At 39.6% G+C, this 22064-nt stretch overlaps 1 protein-coding gene across 1 annotated transcript; it reads right to left on the bottom strand.

Annotated features, from left to right (window-relative positions):
- Positions 1–7070: 7070 nt before the first annotated feature.
- LOC129726919 (zinc finger TRAF-type-containing protein 1 homolog) lies at positions 7071–21441 on the bottom strand. The gene is made up of 6 exons (XM_055684177.1): positions 20411–21441; positions 14669–14727; positions 14209–14600; positions 13954–14114; positions 13685–13887; positions 7071–8650 (listed from the first exon to the last, which is right to left on the bottom strand). Exons 1-6 carry the CDS (start codon positions 20906–20908, stop codon positions 8623–8625), a joined length of 1341 nt encoding a protein of 446 aa, XP_055540152.1. The 5' UTR covers positions 20909–21441; the 3' UTR covers positions 7071–8622.
- Positions 21442–22064: the final 623 nt, after the last annotated feature.

The raw sequence follows: 22064 nt of genomic DNA, 5'->3' as shown, positions 1-22064 counted from the left end.
GACAGCTGAATGTTGTTTCTTTGCTGGTGATCAATATGAGTTACAAAAGGTGAAGGGCAACGCTCCACTCGATTGAGCCGAACAGCCTGGCATGCGGATATTTTTCATTACGTTAGGAAGGAAATGTAATGGGACGGAAAATTTTTCACAACTGCAATTTTTGCAACTTCTCATAAAGCAAGAAAAATAATAAGTGAATTTGGGAAAAGGTACAAATTTCTCTGAAGTAGATTTGTCTGTTTGCACGTTTTGTTGTACATTATCTTTATTTATTTATTAGCTTGTGTATTATAGGGAAATCGACAAAATCCTTTGCCCGAGCTGTAGTGGAACAACGGGCAACACGGACAAGGCGGGCAAGATGGACCGTTGCTCATTTCTATATAAACGATTGAAATTAACACAACTCATTTATACCAGTTACATACCAACAGGATTCTGGAAGTTTCGAGATATTATGCAGATTGAGACAATAGTTATAACTATAGTTATTTGAGAAATAATCAAAATAATAATTATTTGAGAAATAATCAAAATAAGCTCACTCTCAACAGCAAAGCTGCGCGATGTAGTTTTCGCCGTGCCGAATTTAAGCTTATGCTGCGGAAAAGCTTCAGAAAAATATAGTTTTCAATGACATTGGAATAATTAAGCAAATGTTTACATGTACGTTTCATATGCAAGAGAGAAAAAGAGGTTTTCGAGACTGTTTTTATTTTAGTGAAAACTAATATAAAATCACTCTAAAAAGGAAAGGTTTGCATTATTTTATGAAAAGCATTAGTCAACGTCGAATATTATGAATATCGTTGTGTTTTGAGCAGAATAATGAGTGATTTCCTTAGGGTGACTGTTTTGCCCGTTATTCCCCTACCAATGATTCTTAAATTTCCAATTTTTTCATCGAAACCTGTTGAAACCTATTCATTTCTACGAGTAGAAAAGAAAAAAATACAAAGCATGTAGAATAACAATTGATGTCGGTAATAAAAATTTTCTAGTTGATTGGCGATTTTTGTAATTTTTGAAATTTGACTGAAATTAAAAATTATCATCTCTATTTTGAATTCTGCTCAGAAGTTTGCTATACCACACAGTTTAAATTTGATCAAACGCTCAATTCTAATAAGATCGCTTATAATCTAAACATAGAATTCATGCTTCATGCACAAACAAACAGACGTGCCACTCGATGACGATTTCATCGACCAAAAAGATAACGATAATTTTGAAATTTTGCTTAGTGGGCAATAATGCCGCTAGTGTTGCTTACAGACGGTGTTATGAACAGATACGCAAAGAGTGAGGTCGAAAACTCCAAGTGAACCGTCAAATCGAGGCTCCAAGTGTGCAAAGTAAACAAACTCATGCGTGTTACTTTTCGTACAGAATGTGTGTTGCAATCAGTTTGAAATCTGTGAATCACGTGCAATTATGGTTTCAACGAAAAATGTGTTCGTCATGCTCATGTTATGAGTGATGCATTGGAAATTATTATAATTGTATGAACAAGCACTGAAACAGCGTTTTTGGCCTTCCAGAAGGGAGGTATACCCGATGACTATATACGGTATTCGGAGCTTGATACCAAGCTTAAAAGCCTGGCTAAAGCAAAGAAACGCGGATATTGGCGTCGGTTCGTGAACGAGACGTCGAGGGAGACATCGATGAGCACTCTTTGGAACACAGCCCGAAGAATGCGGAATCGCGTAACGGTCAACGAAAGCGAGGAGTCTTCAAGTCGGTGGATATTTGATTTTGCCAGGAAAGTATGTCCGGACTCTGTTCCTGCGCAAAACTTTGTTCGCGATACGTCTCCGGGTCACGACGCGATAGAATCACCTTTTACGATGGCAGAATTTTAACAATAACGCACCTGGGTTAGATAGAATCAAATTCAACTTGTTGAAGAATCTACCCGGCAATGCCAAGAGGCGCTTGTTGAACTTGTTCAATAAGTTCCTGGAGCAAAACATTGTACCGCAGGATTGGAGGCAAGTGAAGGTGATCGCCATCCAAAAACCAGGGAAACCAGCTTCTGATCACAACTCTTATAGGCCGATTGCAATGCTATCCTGTATCCGGAAATTGATGAAAAAAATGATACTTAGTAGTAGTTTAGACCACTGGGTCGAATCAAATGGTCTACTATCAGATACTCAATTTGGCTTCCGCCGTGCCAAAGGGACGAATGATTGTCTTGCGTTGCTTTCAACAGATATTCAGCTGGCGTATGCTCGCAAAGAACAAATGGCGTCTGCGTTCTTGGACATTAAGGGGGCTTTTGATTCCGTTTCTATTGACATTCTTTCGGGTAAACTTCACCGACAAGGATTTTCTCCAATTTTAAACAATTTTTTGCTCAATTTGTTGTCCGAAAAGCACATGCTTTTTACGCACGGCGATTTGGCAACTTTTCGCATTAGCTACATAGGTCTTCCCCAGGGCTCATGTTTAAGCCCCCTTCTTTACAACTTTTATGTAAATGACATCGACGAATGTGTGGCAAATTCATGCACGATAAGACAACTTGCAGACGACAGTGTAATCTCTGTTACAGGAGCCAAAGCTGCCGATTTGCAAGAACCATTGCAAGATACCTTGGACAATTTGTCTGCTTGGGCTTTACAGCTAGGTATCGAATTCTCTCCGGAGAAGACTGAGATAGTAGTTTTTTCTAGGAAGCATGAACCTGCTCAGCTTCAAACACAATTAATGGGTAAAACGATTTCTCAGGTTTTGGTACACAAATATCTTGGTGTCTGGTTCGACTCTGAAGGCACCTGGGGTTGTCACGTTAGGTATCTGATGAAAAAATGTCAACAAAGAGTGAATTTTCTTCGTACAATAACCGGACAATGGTGGGGAGCCCACCCAGGAGACCTTATAAGGCTTTACCAAACAACGATATTGTCTGTCATTGAGTACGGGTGTTTCTGCTTCCGCTCCGCAGCAAACACACATTTGATCAAACTGGAGCGAAAACAATATCGTTGTTTGCGTATCGCCTTGGGTTGCATGCAATCGACCCATACGATGAGTTTGGAGGTCTTAGCTGGAGTACTACCATTGAAAAACCGCTTCTGGAGCCTGTCTTCTCGCATTCTTATCAAATGTGAGGTCTTGAACCATCCTATGATTGAAAATTTTGAAAGGTTAATCGAACTTAATTCTCAAACCCGTTTTATGACATTGTATTTCAATCGCATGTCCCATAATATTAACCCTTCTTCGAATATTCCAAATCGTGTCGACTTATCAAATACTTCTGATTCTACTGTGTTTTCCGATACATCCATGATAGAAGAAACTCGTGGAATCCCGGATCATTTACGCGTGCAGCAGATCCCCAAATTTTTTTCCAATAAATATCGAAACATCAACTGCGACAATATGTTCTACACTGACGGATCACTTCTTGATGGGTCCACTGGCTTCGGTATTTTCAATAACAATTTAACCGTCTCCCATAAGCTTGATAATCCTGCTTCTGTTTACGTCGCAGAATTGGCTGCAATTCAGTACACCCTAGGAATTATCGAAAAAATGCCCACGGACCATCATTTCATCTTTACGGACAGTCTCAGTTCCATTGAGGCTCTCCGATCGATGAAAGATTCAAAGCACTCTCCGTATTTCCTGGGGAAAATACGGGAACATCTGAGTGCTTTATCCGAAAAATCTACTCAGATTACCTTAGCGTAGGTCCCTTCTCACTGCTCGAAACCGGGCAATGAGAAAGCGGACTCTTTGGCTAAGGTGGGCGCAACAAACGGTGATATTTATGAAAGACCAATTGCCTTTAATGAATTTTTCTCATTTGTACGTCAGAATACGATCATCAGTTGGCAAAATGCTTGGACCAGAGGGGAACTGGGAAGGTGGTTATATTCCATAATCCCCAAGGTGTCGACGAACCCGTGGTTCAAGGGGTTGGATGTAGGTCGGGATTTCATTTGCGTGATGTCCCGGCTTATGTCCAATCACTATAGATTTGACGCGCATCTCCGTCGTGTTGGGCTCGGGGAAAGTGGTATCTGTGCCTGTGGTGAAGGTTATCACGACATAGAGCACGTTGTTTGGTCATGCCCTGTACACCGTGACGCCAGGTCTAAATTAATAGCTTCCCTGCAGGCCGAAGGTAGGCAGTCGGCTGTTCCTGTTCGTGATGTCTTGGCGAGCCGTGACCTATCCTATATGTCCCTTATATACGATTTCCTGAAATCCATCCGCGCCCCAGTTTAGTCCTACCCCCTTCCGCCTGCATCCAGCCTAACGACAAGAACACGTTAAGACCCCGGATGCGGAAACAGCAATCAGACACGCACGATACTCTCAAGGCCCGAGGGAGACAACCCAATATGCCAGTCCGTAATATCTTGGCCCAGCAGCGGAACTTGTGCTTACCTATGGCAATGAAAACCATCATACAGTAAACCAGTGCTTTTAATGCAAAATATTATAGCTTTAAGTTACATTTAGTTTCAGCTCGTAGTCGGCAGCGAGGATAAAAAATTTGCTTTTAGTTATTAAGATACTTTAGAAAGTAAGCTACCAGATATAATTAACGCCGTTAAACATTAAATTGTATTTGTGCCGTGTCAAATAAATTATAGATGAACAAAAAAAAAGCACTGAAACTCAGTAATATATCCTTACAAAGTTTCGAAATTTCATTACACTTTCTAGTGCGTATGAAAAGTCATGCGAAAATAAATGTGGTTGCCAGAATTGTTTAAAATAAAATATTAGCAAAGGGTTGCCATATTTACTGCTTTTCTCTTTGCGTATCTCTTTATAACACAGTCTCTAGTGTTGCTATTAGCAAGCCTGCCTTTTCATTATCAAAGACAAAAACCATCCGCTTGTGTTGATTCAAGCATGCGTGCACACCCAGACAAAAACCGTTTTACGAAAATAGGTTAGTAGGCAATAAGCTCACATGGCGGCGCATGAGTGTAACGTTTCGAATAAGGACGAAGATTTTTCAGGATTTTTGTTCGAAGAGGCACGTCTTTTTGTCCGTGCTTCATGCTCAATTCAAAATATGTAATGATCAAATGGGTTATAGTTTGCAAGCTTTCACGTATTGTCTGCCGGGGTGAGATTGTGCCAAAAAAGGATATGTTCTCGTTCCTTAACTTGTAATGCATTCTTTATTCCACTGTGTGCGGGCAAAACTGTCGAGGAATAATGAAACGTCATCGCCATTAAGGACGCAAGTGAGGAAGAGATCAGGCCCGGATTTGAGGGGGGGCAAAAGGGGCAAATGCCCCGGGCCTCCCGATTGAAGGCCCCCCCCCCCTTGTCCTAGGGCGACCTTTTTTTTTCTTTTTTTGCTCGTCACCTTCCAGAACGTTACCTCTAAATGTTTTAAGAAAACAGGGCCTCACAAACAAATTTGCACCGGCCCCCCCACTGCCCATTATTCAAAAATTGGCTAATATGCCATTTTTACCAAAATCGAGAAAACAGTTTCTCGGGATGGTACACACCCTAAACAAGGTCCCTACGGAAGCCGATTGTCAAAAAATGCATTTGGGAAGGCAGCAAACGTGAAACAATTTTGGCTAGTATCCAAAATAATTGAAAATTTGGCTAATATCCAATATGAACCTGTGGTATGTTCACGAACCAGTGTATTATTACTGAACTGTGTTTCTTCTAACTTTCGAAAGTGTGTTGTAACTTGGTGGGGACTGGCGACAGATGAGCGATCGTAAGGCCCTTGCATCAAATTTGACTTTTTCACGAAGAATATTTTATGCTACAAGAATTTATTTTACGTGTGACTGTATCCTTCTGTCATAAATCTTTACATTTAAAAAAATGATATTTAGCTCTTTGATTAAGAGTAATATTGATAAAGAGAAGATTCAGATTTCATTTTGGATTTGATGAGAAAAAAAAGGAAAGTGGATTGTGAGATTACCATGAATAATAATATTTTCGTTATATTATTATAATGCTGCACGTAACAATTGTCTCGTCGTCCTTTTCATCCTCACTTGTGCTTCCGTGTTGTTTTATTAAATTCAAAACCATTTCCATCACCAACGAGTACGATATAATTCACATCGTATGGATATTAGCCGAATTGCACACCGTTTTGTCAACTGACCTTTCGTTTATAATTGAAAAAACGGCTACTGTGTTAAAAATACAAGGCGGATGGAATTTTTCTACAGGTTTCTCTGTTTCAACTCAACGGCAAGGTTCCAGCATATATGAAGGGTGATATACTCAATTAAAAAGTTGTCATGAACAGTCAAAATATGTTGTACCGACAAAAAACTTTTAAATGCGTTTTTCTCGATTTGATGCCTATGGCATATTAGCCAATTTTTGAATTATGGGCAGCCCAGCTTCTAAATCCGGCCCTGAAAGAGATGCCAGATAATTGTTTACGAACTTAGCACGTGCGGTGGTGGGTTGAAGCTGACAAATTTTACAGTGCGCTTCGGGCAGCACGGCAGGTCAAAACTGGGTCAAAATCGAGCGAATAAAGAAGGGTTTTGACAGCAGTTAGTGCGCTTCCAGGTCAAAACGAGGTGCGCTGGTAGAATAAAGAAATTCGCTATAAGTATAGGGCCGGTCACAAACAATGTGAACTATTAAGGGGCTGGAGGGGATTGACCAGAAACTACGTTTCACACAAATTATAAAAAAATGTATGACTAAATCATTTTGATATCTGGAATAACCAGTTATTAGAATGTGGTTTATAGGCAGCCTCTATATACATAGTGGCATCTCCAGGTTTCTAGGAAAGGGGCCATTCACATACCACGTGGACAAATTTGAACGATTTTACAGATACATAACGCAGTGTTTTTCCTCTTTTAACTAGATACGTTTCGGAGTAAACAACAGCGGAGAAAACAGAGCAATGGAGAAAACAGCAATGAAAAATGACAAGATTTAAATTAAAAAAAAATCTTGATTTTTACAATTTTTTTTACAGAATAATTCTTTTTTTTATAGTTTGAAGTTTCCAGGCTTTTCCAAGCAATAGACGCCCATAGAATAGAAAGACCTTTCGAATATGTTTACGGCAGAAAATATAGAACTTCGAATAAGAATATTTTTATTATGGGATTAAAACAAAACATTTGATTGTAAATAAAATAGGTAAAAGTGAAAAACATCTTATAGACGACATATTCCTATCAGCTATATAATATGGGCCATATAAATATAATATTTATCCTTACATTATATTGAAAAAAATATTTATTCAAACCACTAAGCTCTTCTAAATTAGATCAAAGCTTGACGATAGACGTGTTAATTGAAACGATTGAAAAGAATCGAACTTATGTCTATGCTATCACCTAACAGCTAGTATGAAAAAATTGAAATAAATTGCAAAATTTTCCCTCTTCTGTGCATTGTAGTTATGCTTATGCATGGAGAGTATATGGTGGTAGGATGAAAAAGTGATTTTCTTACATGCTGCAGCTGTGAGAAGATCTTACAACTAAGTTAAATATATATCTATATATATTCTTTGATTTTTATCAAACCTCTTTTTTTTGCTTATTTAATTTCATTAAATCTAGAAAAAAATGGTTCCCTTCTAATAACACCATCTATGCTTCTTCATTGTTCGAACGCGACGAAGACACCCGCGTCACCGCGAGTTTTCTCCGCGTTGATCGTATCACAAAATCTGATTAGCAAACTTATCGGTACGGAAACGTTATGGACAAATACAGAGTCGTTATAGTGGGCAGAATCTCCTCCACATGGTATATTTTGTTAAATTAAACAATTAACGGTCATTCGATATCGGACAGGTCACCCCGTTCGTATATGGCTACCGATTTCCTACAGTAAACTAGTGTATTGATTTGTACAGAATGGCATTCAGATAAAAATATATGTATTATTATTTAAAAATTGTTCAGTAACGTAACGAACGCAGGACCGGTCAAGCCACTTGGTTCAACAATGTATTATTTAACTATTGTACTGAAACAATAGTTAAGTAATAAATTACCAGAACAAATGGTTTACGGAGAAAGGTATGGTTTGGTGGAACATTCAGGTTACATTTGTGTCGGGGTTGTTCTGTGGCGAAAAACAATATTCAACTAAACTAATGAATCCACGCCTGTTATCTAATTATTCGTTTTGAGTGAGTAATATACAATAGATGCACTGTTTCTGATAACTACAAAAGATTTAATTTATTAATTCACTTTTACCTGTTATCCATTGCAGATAGAACAAATTAATGAAGTAGTTTTGATATCCTTCTACATATGTTTCAAAACATAAGAGATGCTTTTTTGACTGCTTGGGAATCGTTTGTGCGATTAGTTTTTCTAGATTATTAAAACCAATTCGAGAAGAATAAAATACGTTGGATATCTATCACTGTATTTAATTGAAGTAGTGCAACTCATGTGCACAAATTTAATACAAATCTATCCAACGAAAAAAAAAATAATTTGGCTTTTAAGAGAATACCCAAATCAATCATGGTAATCAATACAAGCTCGAGTAAAAAGAGTAAAAACAAACATTTTTTTATCATTCGAAGCTAAGAAATCAAGCTAAAATAAAATGTTGATGCAACATGTTACCAATTACGAATCTGTTCCTTGTGCCGGAAATTTACTTCGATGCCAAAAACATGATTAGCCTGCAAAAAATAAGAAAAAAAACTGTTATATAATAGTACTTTCTTTTATTTGCAATGATTCTGAGGCTATATCATGTGTTAGATTTATTGTTGATACCACCAAAAACTATATTAATAGAGCGTTCTCATGCCAAATGACCTATGGTCGAATAAAGACCATTTTTGTTCATGCAAATTTGCGTACGTATAACTTTAGGTTTCATTATAAAAAATTAAGAGACAATTCCACTCGTTCATTTTATAAATCGAAATTTAGTGTTCGTTCAGAAATTTTCGCACTGAAAACAATTTTTTTTTTCAGCGTGTATATTTTTTCATAAGGTTACATTTGTTCTCTACAATTCACTCTCAGGTTGTTTGTGTGTAAAATCTAAGGTTTCTGAGCTACAATGCTTTAAAAGTTTTGGAGTGATAAGTTTCATTCAAATAAAAAATTGCCGATTGAATTTTTGCGAATTTCCAGATCATTTGACATGTGTACTAACTAAATAGGCCACCAGAGCAAAACCACACCAAATGACCTATCGTCGAATATCGAACCATTTTTCATTTGAATAAAACTTTGCACACGTATCGGACTCGGTAAACTGAGTATTCTACGCGGGTATAAAATGTTTCGAGATTCAAGAGTAACTTTCTAAAAGGTCGTATATATTTTGACATTGGTTTACTCAACGCTCTAAGTGTACAAAGTTAAAATCTCATACGTGGACCCGGGATGCCAGGACAGTTTTGAAGATGTGTTCATGCTCCGCGTCTTCACATGTCTTTCCGAGATGTGAGTTGTAAACCCAACGAAGGCAAGAATAAATACTGGCAAATCGAAAGACGTCAAGCAAAAATAAAGATGCTCTGTAAACCTCTGTAACTTGCGGATGTTTTCACAAATTTTCCAATTTTTTCACTTTGTGTTCGCTAACCAAGATGTCTGGTTTAATGGCTTTAAATTTACTTAAATCAACTTTTCGTACACTTAGATTTTGTTGCCAAGAACTCAACAGCTGATAAATTCAGCAAAATGTTTTACAAGTTCTCGGCAGAATTTCCAAGAACTTCGGCAAACGAGTTGTCAATGCTTGCTGGCTCACGGTAGATCGATATATTTGCTGAATGTTCGTCGAAATATATTGCTGACATTTGTTAAAAACTTCGCCGAGCTCGCTCAGCTGTTAGGAAGTTTGCCGAGATAAACTAAGTGTGTAATAAGTGATGCAATCAGCATATTTTTTTGAAACACGTAAATTGTGATTTTCACGCAAAATGTTAGCGAACACATTGATATTACGAGTAATGCAGAGTCACGAGTAATGAAAATCTAAAATATTGTAAGTACAGTGATGTGTCGATTTTAACACGGTTTGTTTTTTTACGCGTTGTTTTTGTCATTCTCGAATTAATCATGAAAAGCATCTCGGTTTAATAGCATTTCTGAAAAAACTGAGAAAAAATATTTAAAAATAAACGAATTAATTCACCTAATGGTGTCGTACAGCAGCGAAAAATTGTCAGCAAGTTTTCAGGCAATCGCTACTTTTAACCCTGTAAAGATAATCTTATTTTGAGAATTAACTGATGCATGAACTTTGAGTCACGTTTTTGTTTAAAATTTTGTAATAAAGGATTATTACTTTCTAGAAAGCTGCGGTCTTCAGGTTGAAGGTTTAATACGGAACTATGTGGTGCTTGTGAGCTCCTGGAAAACTGTGGTCTTCAGCAAAGTTTTTTACATAACCTTCTGAAAGACCGCAGCAGATAAGTAATGCTCGTAATTTTCAAAGTTATGCATGTACATAAGTGCCTCGTTGCGGTCGAATTTACAAACAAAGTGTATTAAAAAAATCTCTTGACCCTTTGAACAACTTTACTGAGGATGATAACTTTCTAAATGGTCGGATTCGCGAGGTGAATAAGGTTCATAATACTCAAAACTACATGCACACTAGCGCCACGTTGCGGTCAAATTTCGAACAAACTATGTACCAAATAAAAGCCTTCACAAGTTCTTGAACAACTTTTCTGAGGACCACAACTCTCTAATTTGTCGGTTTCCGATATATTTATATGAATAGTTATATAAATTTACCCATATTGGATGATGATAAACTTTTCGGGATGCTGACTGGGTGTCATAACATTCAGTGAAGTGATTCCAAACTTATGGCAGGTAGTGTATATATTAGGGTGGGAAATCGATATATGGAAAAAACGAAACTTGATAGCAAAAGCCAGAACCAAGTTTTTTTTGTTCTATTTGAAGCCCCAAACAATCCTAAACTTATCGGAGGCCGATTGGTTTAGTATCCGCTTGGCGCATTGCATTTCAAATTTATATGGAGATTTGTATGGAAAAACCAACGTTTTTGCGTTTTCCATTCTGAAGAGCTCAAAGTGGCTCAAACCATAGGTTTCATGACATGGTAGGTTTTTTGATGCCTAACAACTTGGCCGAATACACTAAAGAGCTAGGATGTCCCAAAAAATACTGGAGCTGTTCAAAGTTGAGTACGTCGAAATTTATGTTGCAAATCATTTTTTCTGCCAACACTGCCAGTGTACCGGCGTTAGTCAGATTTCCATCAGAAGTAACCCCTGACACACGTTGTAGATTCTATCTACGCCCAGAACATTGACCTGAATTTGTTTGTTTGATCCAGCTGAGTGTATAAACTCGTTACGACAGATTATTTCTGATGGGAATCTTACTGGCGCCAGTACATTGGTAATGTTGGCAGAAAACAAGATTTTCTGCATTTAAATCGACATACTCAACTTTGAACAGTTATAGCTCTTCTTAGGGACATTCTAGCTTTTCAGTGCCTTCTGCAAAGTTGTTAGGCATCTAAAATACTATACTTTAACATAATGTAGTGCATTATTAGAGCATTATTGAGCTCTCTAAAAAGGTAAATGCAAAAAAATAGGTTTTCCCATATAAATTTTCATACTAATTTGAAATGCAATGCGCCAAGCGGAGACAAAACCAATCGACTTCCGGTAAGTTCAGGGTTGTTTGGGGCCCCAAAAGAAACCACAAAAACTTGATTCTCGAAAATCGATCACTTGTCCCCACCCTAGTATATTTTATTTTCAAACGCCATGGAAAAGTCACTAAATCAATAGTTCTTTAAATATATTGTTGAGTTGTTATAACGTTTGCAGTAAAAATGGACAAAAATTGCCGACGCACTGACGAAACTACATCATCAATCATAGTAACCTATGAGTCAGAGGGAAAAATTTGACAGCTCTATCAGTCGAACTCCAACGGTGATGGTGGAAACAGTGAAGCTACTCCGTTTAGAAGTGTGCGCGTCGAAAACGGACATCGTGCGGCACTTTGTGGAAATCTTGGCCTTATTGGACAACAATTAAAGCATGGTTCCGGACGTTCGACGACCCTGACGGACAAGATGTTCCAAAGGATGCTGGAGAGGAAAACCAAGTGAAAAGTGGCTATATCACTACGTGCACTTGGCCGGGAGGTTGGTGCAACCGGCCAAACAGTTAAAAAGTACCTGACGAATATGAACATGCATGTCAGGAAGCGGCTCTCCCGTCCACTGGTCTCGGAGTTGCAGACAATGACTTTGCAGCAGCGGCTGAATAAGATGGTCAAGGTAATTTTCCCACCGAATCGCGACGGGACGGTGGTGATGAACGACAAGACCTGTCTTACCCTGGATGGCAACGACTGGCAGGGCGCTCCATATTTTACTTCCTCCACGAAGGAAGGGAGCTCCCAAGTAAAGTTCATTTCACAAACCAGCTGTGGCTGACAATCAACGAAAAGGGATGTCAAAGCCGCTCTTCTTTCGCTTCCGACTAGCCGTGAACGGTGAAATTTATAGTGCGTCGTTCATCAAGAAATACCATAAGGGCAAGGACGCGGTGGCTTTGAAATCGACCTGTTCAATAACAAATTCAGAAAATCATTGTTCGAGGAAGTAATGGCAATAATGTCCGCGAACGCAACGCAGTTTATTCTGTTTGTTGCTATTGTAAATAAAAGTTGAAATATCCAGCTTCCAGTTAGTCTTTACAATACTTTATACAATTTTTGCCTGAGGCCCTCATGTGCAATGCACAGGTTGCACCTACGGACGAGTCGCCCCTCTTCAGAATATATTGGTTTACGTAAAAGGAGTCGCTATTTGGTAAAGTAAAACGACTCAATTAAAAGTTGAAGAAGTTATATCACAAATTGACATACAATGACATGTTTTTATCAATGCGATGACAGAAGATTAGACAAATCACCTTTTTTCATGAAAGAATTAAGAAATTCGAACATAGTGTTGATACACCCTGACATATATTGCCACCCAGTACGCATAATATAATTCCGCTGAAAAAAGTTGTTCAGATATGAAACCAAACAGTAGAGGCCGGGCCTTTTATACTGGGAAAAAATCCTTATTAGCGCTAACGAGTTGTTTAAAGAAATCGCCCTTGCTTCGTTTGCTTTAGTGTATCAATCTTCAAAAGAATGTTTAAAAGAAGTGCTATTTTCGGTTTTATGTATTCTGTTCCAATTTTTCATTTTCTGTTCATTTTCTTGCTTTTCTTAGTTCTGTTATCCAATTTCTGGTCTCTAGGTTTTATTACTAATTCCCTTTAAACTAGCAAATTTGAATAGGTTCTTTGAAACTTTCTGGTTCAAAATTAACTTTTCCAGGTGTCATCTGATATTGGAAACATTAATGAACCTTTCGTTTTTTTGTGGTTATGGTTTCGGCTTTTGATTCGATTTTGTTTGTCTTAATTCGAATGAACGTTATTAGGAATTCCCAGCTAACAAAAACAAGTGGAGAACAAGTGGCAGCATTCATTAAAAACTGATAGCTGAACACATGTGGCAATTTTGCGTCTATCAACAGCACAGGTGTTCTAATGAACATATCGTAAATTTGTCAAGTCATGAATTGTACTCTTTTTGAAAATTTTCCTTTTCCACATTTAAGGTTAATGTTAACAATATCTATAGACTGTAACTATTAGACCCCTTCGTTGTTTCATTGGCCCTGCAAAGCTTACCTGAAATTAATCGCCTTTGCTGCCAGCAGCCGATTACACTCTGCCGTATCCGGTAACGGCATGAGATTGAACGGACTCTCCGTTTCCGTTTCGGTGAAGTCGTGCTTATAGATTTGGGTATCGACCTTGATGTCCGAGAATGGGCCCCTCAACACGAAAAAGTGCATCGGTAGCGGGCTGGTGGTTTTCGACTTAAGTATCAACTAAAAAATCGGTATTTTTAAAACTGCTGGAACGATCTGAATCCCTGAACATGTAGTTGAACTTACCTGATAGGTGATATCCCGATCACACGACTGATGTGGGTCCCGTTGACTCTTATTGATGATAGCCTTCACAACCCATTGATGGTTAAAAGCGGAAAAACGCGAAGTTTCGTAATACAAGCGGTGTACGTACTCATCCGTACGATATGGCTTCATTTGGAGATCTGCAACAAGTCGAGAAAAGAAGCAAACGGCGAAAACAGCGCCCAAAGTTAGACCGATAGAAGTATGCAGTTGCAAACTGACAAGAAATGCTACCATTGAAGATTATCTTCTCGTAACTCAACAGATCGATCAACGTAAGGAAAAGCTTCTTCTCTTCGGCGGCACGGGCATCATGGGCCTGCAAAGCTACCATAACCTCGGCGCCGGATTTTTTCGGATGCACACAATTGGCCTCGTGGGACGGAACCTCATGGATTGGTCCACGCCACTGGCATCCGATGCGTGAGTAAGAGCAATCGGTCGGACGTTCCTCGCACTCGTTGTTCTCGTGATATTCGACCGATTTGTTCGGAAACTCGTTACCACAGTACTGACACTCGCTAGGTAACTCGGAAACAGCCTTTTCGACGGCCAAGTTCCGGGATGAGTTATTCTTACTGATCTCGGTACGACAGTTTGGACAGGTCGCATTTTGATCACGGAGTCTGCGCCAAAAAAAAAAAAGAAAACTCAGAATGAACAGCACAATAGAGTGAAGGAAAATAATACTTACCGACCGTCCGCCAGCAAATGGGTGAAGCATCCGGCGCACATCAAATGACCCATTGTGCACTGCATGAACGTTTTGGGAAAAAGCAAGCGAGAAGTAGAAAAAGAAATTAAATGGTTAATATGGAATAAGAATAGTAACTCCACGTATCATTGATATCCTGGCCGGTTTTCATTATTTGCGAAAAGAGAGAAATTTTGAAAAATCGTTTCTTTTAGGAAAGGTTACCCTTAATATACGTAAGGATAGGTTTCGATATTATTTTGCTTATGTCGCAGATACAAAACTGGAGGAAAACTTACTAAATTAACCCTACCTGTAGGGAAAAGAAAAAAGAAAGAAAAAGGAAAAATAGTAGTCATTAAAACACAATAGTTTCAACGCTCGTGAGTGACAAGACTTCTTTTTCTTTTCTTCACGTACATATGCCACCGTGTGTGATATATCCGGAATTTCTGTAGCGATTGCGAACCCCGACGTGTGGCAACAAAAAATCGAGCGGACTACCGAAACGCAGTGGAACCTACTTAGCCACTAACAATTGAATGAAAACATTACAGATTTCGATTTTCCTCGAACATGTTTATTTCGCCTTTCTTTGATTGGTTTCGTACAGAACATCTTGATTTCTTCACTTTTTTTTTTAGAATCTTCTGTATTTTTGCATCGTTTTCTTAGTAATTCACGATGATTCGAACATTGTGGAATGCGTAATGGTACAGAGTGCTTAAGGATGATGAAGTAGTAGTTTGTTCACTGTTAAACTAACAAATCTTGACATTATTTTGAGTAAGTTTATGAAAGATCGTAATGCTACCTATATGCTATGCGTTAGGTTATGATCTTACAAAATTATTTTGTAACATTTTCAAATGATTTTCTGAATGTTGATCGTGTATTGTATACATTTACCAGCTATTACAACCATTTCTTATGTTCGCTAATCAAATGAAAACATTTTACACTAAGCTTTTTCGGCTTTGACAATTATGATGATCATTCCTAACATCTGCTGGTGTGATCTGGTCTGGTCTCTACCATGGAAACCGGCTTTCCATTCGCTAAATTTGCAGTCTTGCTAACCTTAAGCTAAACTACGTGTGCACGTTAAGAATGCAAACCTAGTGAATGTGTTCGAGAAAAGCCGGCCTCCAATGCGTGGTTGCACATGCATACCGTTCACCGTTGGCACAAAGTTACTCTCACAAACACTCACTCACTTAATTTTAATGTAACTTTTTTAATTAAAGTATATCCCCGGTCGCACTCAGCAGAAAAAAAACTCAACAAAACACTCAGCAACTATCATTCGAAAAAAAAAAAACCCAAAATCCAACCGCTCTCCGCAAACATGAGAAATCTTTCACATTTTCTATGGGGTGTATTTTGACAGAACTCTGTACTCGGCGTAATTCCATTATTCGTTTTGACTGTTCCATAAAAATGTAATCAGATTATCGAAGGATTTTTCGTTTTATTTTTTCACCGCAAAGCTAAATCCGTAATCTTGAATACCGGCAACAATGACTGTAAGGTGCCAAACCAACCGACAAAAATAGATTGTACTTCGTGGAGGAAGTAAAATACGAAGTGCCCTGCCAGTCGTTGTCATCCAGGGTGAGACAGGCAGTACATTTTCAATGACAACTGATAACAGTCGCCAAAATAGAACGCACTAGTGCAAACAATATTGCAAAAAAACTGTATTCAATTTATGATTTTTCCCTGCTTTGAATAAGCTCGACAACATGAACTAAACTTATAATAGGCTTGTTTTGTTATGTAAACCGAGAGCTTATCACGAATTCTCTTCGGTTTACAGGGTGATTTCACATTCCCTTTCCATTGCATAACCTGATTTAACTCTAGTAGTGTTCCGCACAGAGTAACTGGTCTTCAGTACATGAGCTAATTATTCGAACTTACATGTCACACCTCGCGCCCGGAAGCGTGTGACTCGACACTTATGGCATGTAAAACTCACGTGCCCGTTATGTACACCAATCCGATAGCGAAGGTTCGTGATTCAAACGTGACATGGGACGTTTATGTTTCCAAAACAATTTTTTTAGTAAATTTAAACTGTCCACCCTCTAAAGAACAGACTGTGTGTGATTATGCAAGCAGTATCAAAAACGTCACATTTTCATAACAAAATTCCTACACATCAGGCGGTGCCATTGTAAACCCATTCGCTCGACTGGTTCGCCTTGGGTTCTACTTTTGGATTGAGCAACTTTCCTAAACTATATGCGAAGCAAAAGGATGGCGTCATACTCTTGTGGAACTGTCAAGAAAACTCGACTTTATTTGCTTCTCAAGTGTTTAGATCATTTCCTTTCCCCTTCGTTTGTTGATATACTCGACCGTTGCGCTGTCGGAATCAGCACTAGACCGAGTGGCGATCGCATGATGGACCTTATTGCTGACAAATTATCGTCACTTCTCAAGTGGCAGTAACATTTTGTAGAAGCACAGAATATAACTGACAAAATTGTTATACATTTGAATTTGTTACTAAATTAGGTATGGCCCGTTTTCGGGTGATCAATTCTTAGTTGTCTAGACTCTAGACGGGAAACCGCCACCGACTGTTTGCCTGACATTCCTTCACCCACATTAAATTGGCTGTTTTTGTTTCGTTTTACATCATCCAGAACGGGCCCATCCCAGTAGGTTTCAGTGGAAGGCCGTTCAACTTTAGGAACCGTGCTGGCCTGAAGCACAAATTATGCGGCGAAAATCCAAAAATATCTTCCACCCTGGCAGACTCTAGACTCTTACGTTGTTTTTGTCTTTTTTGTGTGTGTAATCATTCCGTGTTATAATTTTAGAAACATCTGCAGAGACAAGCACTCCGCACGGTTAGGTTCAACATAATCACACCGAACTGGGCGAGTGAGATTTTACGCGTAGTCAACCGAGATATCGAGGCACCATTTGCGTATATTACTCTGCACCCATAGAGCCAAGGTCTTCTGGTCTTTGGGGGCCCACTGTAGCGGAACGCGACGCGTACGAATGAACTGTACATACAACCACGGCCTCGACGGTCGACAATTATTTCCCCTTAATGAGTACCAGCGGCCGCGGAATCGGTTAGAGATCTCGCTACGATCTAAATAGGATGTTAATTACAGAGTATCGCTTGCACAAACTAGATTTCATCTGCTCACTGTTAACACGTTTTTTTGAAAGCAAGGCAATCGAAACATTTGCCGAAGTTTTACTTCAAATATCGCGCGATGATGCGTTGTTTACTTTCAGGGGGACCTTTTTGAACAAGCCTTAACCGGTCTTAATTAGCATCAAAAAGTTTAAAGAACGAGTTCCGAACTTCCGTTACCAATCGATCTATAGCTTTCAGTTACTTGAATATTCGTTGTATTGTAATCAAATCAACTCGCAGTTATAATAATTTCTATTACTGATTACTTCCGTTTGAAATCTTATGTAAAATTCGTGGCGGCCCCTTTTCGTTTTCATAAACTGTAACCCAGCATAGATAAAAACACGTTGTCCTACATAAAAAAATGGAATTTCAGCAATGAACTTATAATTATATGTATAACAATCTACTCAAATGAATTTATGTTAAATTTATATTTAAATTAATATTTCATTCTGTTATTATTGTCAATGAAGAAAGTCATAAATCATTGCAAAAATAGCGTGAAAAATTCGTTATTCTATGGTTCTAAAACGCATTATCCGGAAATGCGTAAAGTATCGTTTTTTGGGTACGTATTTTATAACACAAAATTTGGAACAAAAAGGTGGAAAATTATTACATAATTTCAAGATTCAGTCATTTTGCTTTCATTACAAACTGCTGTTGAAGAAATGCTCTATCTCATGTCCTGATCGATGGCTTTGAACAAAAAACCTTCCCCCTAGAAATCCTACAACGAATGTGCTTATCTAATCGATACGGGTCATTCGGTTCGGTGATTGCCTTCTGGCGTGAAAAGTTTGAATTCCGCAGCCATATTTGTTTTCCCATATTCCAGCAGCAGGCTGTTTTTATTACGTCGCATTTTTTTCGCTTTTCTGCACTCGCTCGCGTACAAAATCCGCACACTCTCTTTCTCTCTCAGCAGTAGCAACAACGAAAACAACAACAACAAGCTAAAACAGCAGGTTTAGAACTTCTCGCTCTTCTTTTCCCGGATTTGTTTTCTTCCCCGTCGCACAGTCAGCCAGCCATTCATATGCACACTCATACCAAGCCCAATCAGCTGTTTTATTGCAGCGCATACTTCTTGATTCACTCGTGTTTTGTACTACCATCTGAACTGTGACTGAGTTTGCTCTTGCTCACTCGCTCGCTCGCTCTCTTTGGACCTTACATTTCATGGCATCACGGTCTCAGTAATAAGTCGATAAAGTTTTCCCCTTCATGGGAAGGCTAGAGGGCTTGAGGGAAGGGAAGGAGGGAGTCAAATGAGGAAGCGACCCTACCTGATAAGTACAAAGGGGTATAGCGGAAAATGACCCTCATCACCATCGTCGCTTGTGAGGCAATCGATTTTCTTTCACACTAGCCACCGTCTTCATGTACTGCGGGTGCGGTGGACAAGTTTCGATCAGCTGTCGGGCGGTTTCTCAACGATAGCGATGGAGGTCTCTAAATCGTGACTTTTGCTGAATGTTTGCTAATAGGACGCTGACGTCGACTGGTAAAAGCAATGCATTTTTGATGACGTGGCTTGGCTGGGTAAGGCTTGGCAGGGTAAGGATCAGGTTGTGGGACACAGCAGAGGTAACCCACAAGAGAGACATTTCAATCAAAATGGAGTTCTTCGGCCGCCTGTTCAGTGTAGTTCCGCTGCCCGTTTTTCTGAGCCTGTGTAGGTTTGTTTTTGTTTTGCTCGTGACGTTTTTCATTCTCTCAAACGCTGTCGTCGTTAGACACATTGCACTCCGCATTTTAGTGTACGAAACACTCAGTTGGAAGGTATCTGCGCAGTGTATTTTGATTTTTTTTCCTGTCAGGGATTTCTCTTTTTTCTACACCACTTGCATGAGACGACACAAAACCACGGCACAAGCATGTATGGCACTTTTGTTGCTATTGTATGCATATCGAAGGTAGGCTGACTGCGGGGACACCGTACGATACATTTAAATTGAACCAATTTGAATTCCTAAGCAAGAGAGCGTGGCAAATAGAATACGCTTATCTACACGGGTAAATTCCAAGGCCAGTTAAGCTAGCTTGCTATGTAAAATTATGGAGGACACGTGTCACATTCCCTGGGTTAGTTAGTAGGAGACTTAATCACCACACGGAACAGGTGGACGTAAGCCATCGATTGAAATTTAGACTTTACCTTAGAATAATGCACGACTTTAGGATCTATCTTAAGAGTAACTTTAATAGCACGAGAGCAAATTATGTGTGCAAAAAGTATAGAAACCGCTTGCGTCAGCACGGCCGAAACAACCAAAGTCAAAAAGCAAGTGAATTAAACAACCACCAATACAAACTAGCTGCACTCTCTGCGCTGATTGGCACACAGCGACCGGGACCCATTAGGAGCCCATCACGCGAATGTGCAAACAAGCGAATAAAGCAGAAAATGTGTTACGACGACCCACATTCGAGTGGGAAATTTTCCTTTCGGATCTGGGAGGGGTCGGAGAATAAATTTTGCGATTTTGTATACATACATCAAAATCGAAGAAATGAGGGTGAGGGGAGAATTGCGGACGAACTGGTTAGAAACGGATCGATAAATTTACCTGATACATCGCAGTCCTTGGCAAATCCAAGCAGACGGCACAGCACAGAATGCCACCGAGACGGGCCTCCAGCTTTTCGATCATCTTGGTTGCAGGTCTATCGATTTTCTTTCGTTTGGCTTCAGGTTCATCCTCGTCGGGATCTTCGGACGGGCGACCCGATTTCTGGATGTCTTTAAACTCTAACTGACTGCCATTATTCCCCGAATTAGACAAACTGAGATTTAGCTCCTGGCCCGTGGTCATGATTTGCTCACTCAAATTCAGACCGTGGCTCGGTGGTTGAGTGGCCACAGAAATCAATAATGCCGAGGCATTAGATGAGGATGAGGATGAAGAGGACGAGGAAGCAACAACGGACGAAGTCGAGGAAGAGGCAATCGATGAGTTTCCAGACGACGAGCCTGGTTGCAAATCAGCAGGAAGTTGATTCATTCCTCCAATATTGATCAAATGGCTGGAGCTGGAGGCAGGCGTTTCCACCAAACTGTCTGCCATCTTGGTACGATTAGTCAACAAGCGTTTTTCTTTTCGGAGATTTCTAGCTCATACACCAAACACGAGGTGCAAACAGTATTCAAGAGTTTATAAAAATAAACGGTTCACTTGTTCAATACCAGCAAAAAATCAAAATGTCACCCGTTTCCCTACTTTAAAGGGTTCGCCCAAAAAAAATTCTCACAGCCAACCTTGCAACAACAAAGGAAAGCTCGGTCTATCGTCATACATCAAGATTTTCAGCAGGAAAAACGCCCCAAAAATAAACACTCTTCTCGCCTACTGCTGATAAACTAGCACGCACAAAATCTCTTCACTCGCGTTTTCCGAAATTCCACGGGACGAGTCAATTATAGGTCCCTCGGACGGTCGGATGATGGCCGCCGTGGTGGAACAGGAAGAACACACAACCAGTAATAAAAAGAACTTCAATTATTCTTTTTCTGACTGCTCTGCTATGGAAAACTCGCGGAGCTACCCACAAACACGTCTTGATCTTCAAAGTGACAATTTGTAACTACGCAATGCGCTAGCTCCTATATGTTTTTCTGTGTTATATAACGCTCGAATTTCAATATTATTTCTTTGTTCTCCTGCCTGCCATTGCAATCTATGCGACTGGCAACGAATACTCCTGAAATCAAGCGAGAGAGAGACCCTGATGGCCAGTCCGGAGAGAGCTAGATATTCACATCGAATCTTGTGTTCTACGCAAGCCTGTGTTTGTACCAGCGAGAGCACTTCCCTCTGGCTCCGCTGTGTAGGTGCATCTGACTATACTTAATTTGCTGTGTTTGTACCTAAGTAGTGTACCTAGCACTCATCATAGCTTTCCAAAACTAATTCTGGCAAAACCTTTATTTTGATTCGAATGCACCCAAACGGGCGCCCCAAAACCCCACGACCCACAATCCACCGTCAAAAAAACCAAAACAAATCCCTTTCTGCTTCCTTCGCTTCGTTACATTACTCATCGTCATCGAAGAGAGCGCACAAGAACCGTTCATCGTCCATCGCAGCACAACTCAATTCGTGTCTGCACTTACGGGTGCTTCCCCTTTTCCACCCAAAACCCCGTCAATAGGACACCCGTGCACTGTCTCCGCGGGTCCATTTACACATTTTTGTTTTCTTTCCATCTCACTCCAACGTACGA

This window comes from Wyeomyia smithii, chromosome 3, assembly GCF_029784165.1.
Source record: "Wyeomyia smithii strain HCP4-BCI-WySm-NY-G18 chromosome 3, ASM2978416v1, whole genome shotgun sequence".
Taxonomy (NCBI): Eukaryota; Metazoa; Arthropoda; class Insecta; order Diptera; family Culicidae; genus Wyeomyia; species Wyeomyia smithii.
This window is presented reverse-complemented; position numbering and strand designations above follow the sequence as displayed.

Coding starts and splice junctions, on each gene's coding strand:
- LOC129726919 (XM_055684177.1), bottom strand. CDS start 20,908: ATGGCAGACAGTTTGGTGGAAACGCCTGCCTCCAGCTCCAGCCATTTG. Junction 14,601..14,668: donor CATTTGCTGGCGGACGGTCG/GTAAGTATTATT, acceptor TTTTTGGCGCAG/ACTCCGTGATCAAAATGCGA. Junction 13,888..13,953: donor ATCGGGATATCACCTATCAG/GTAAGTTCAACT, acceptor CCGATTTTTTAG/TTGATACTTAAGTCGAAAAC.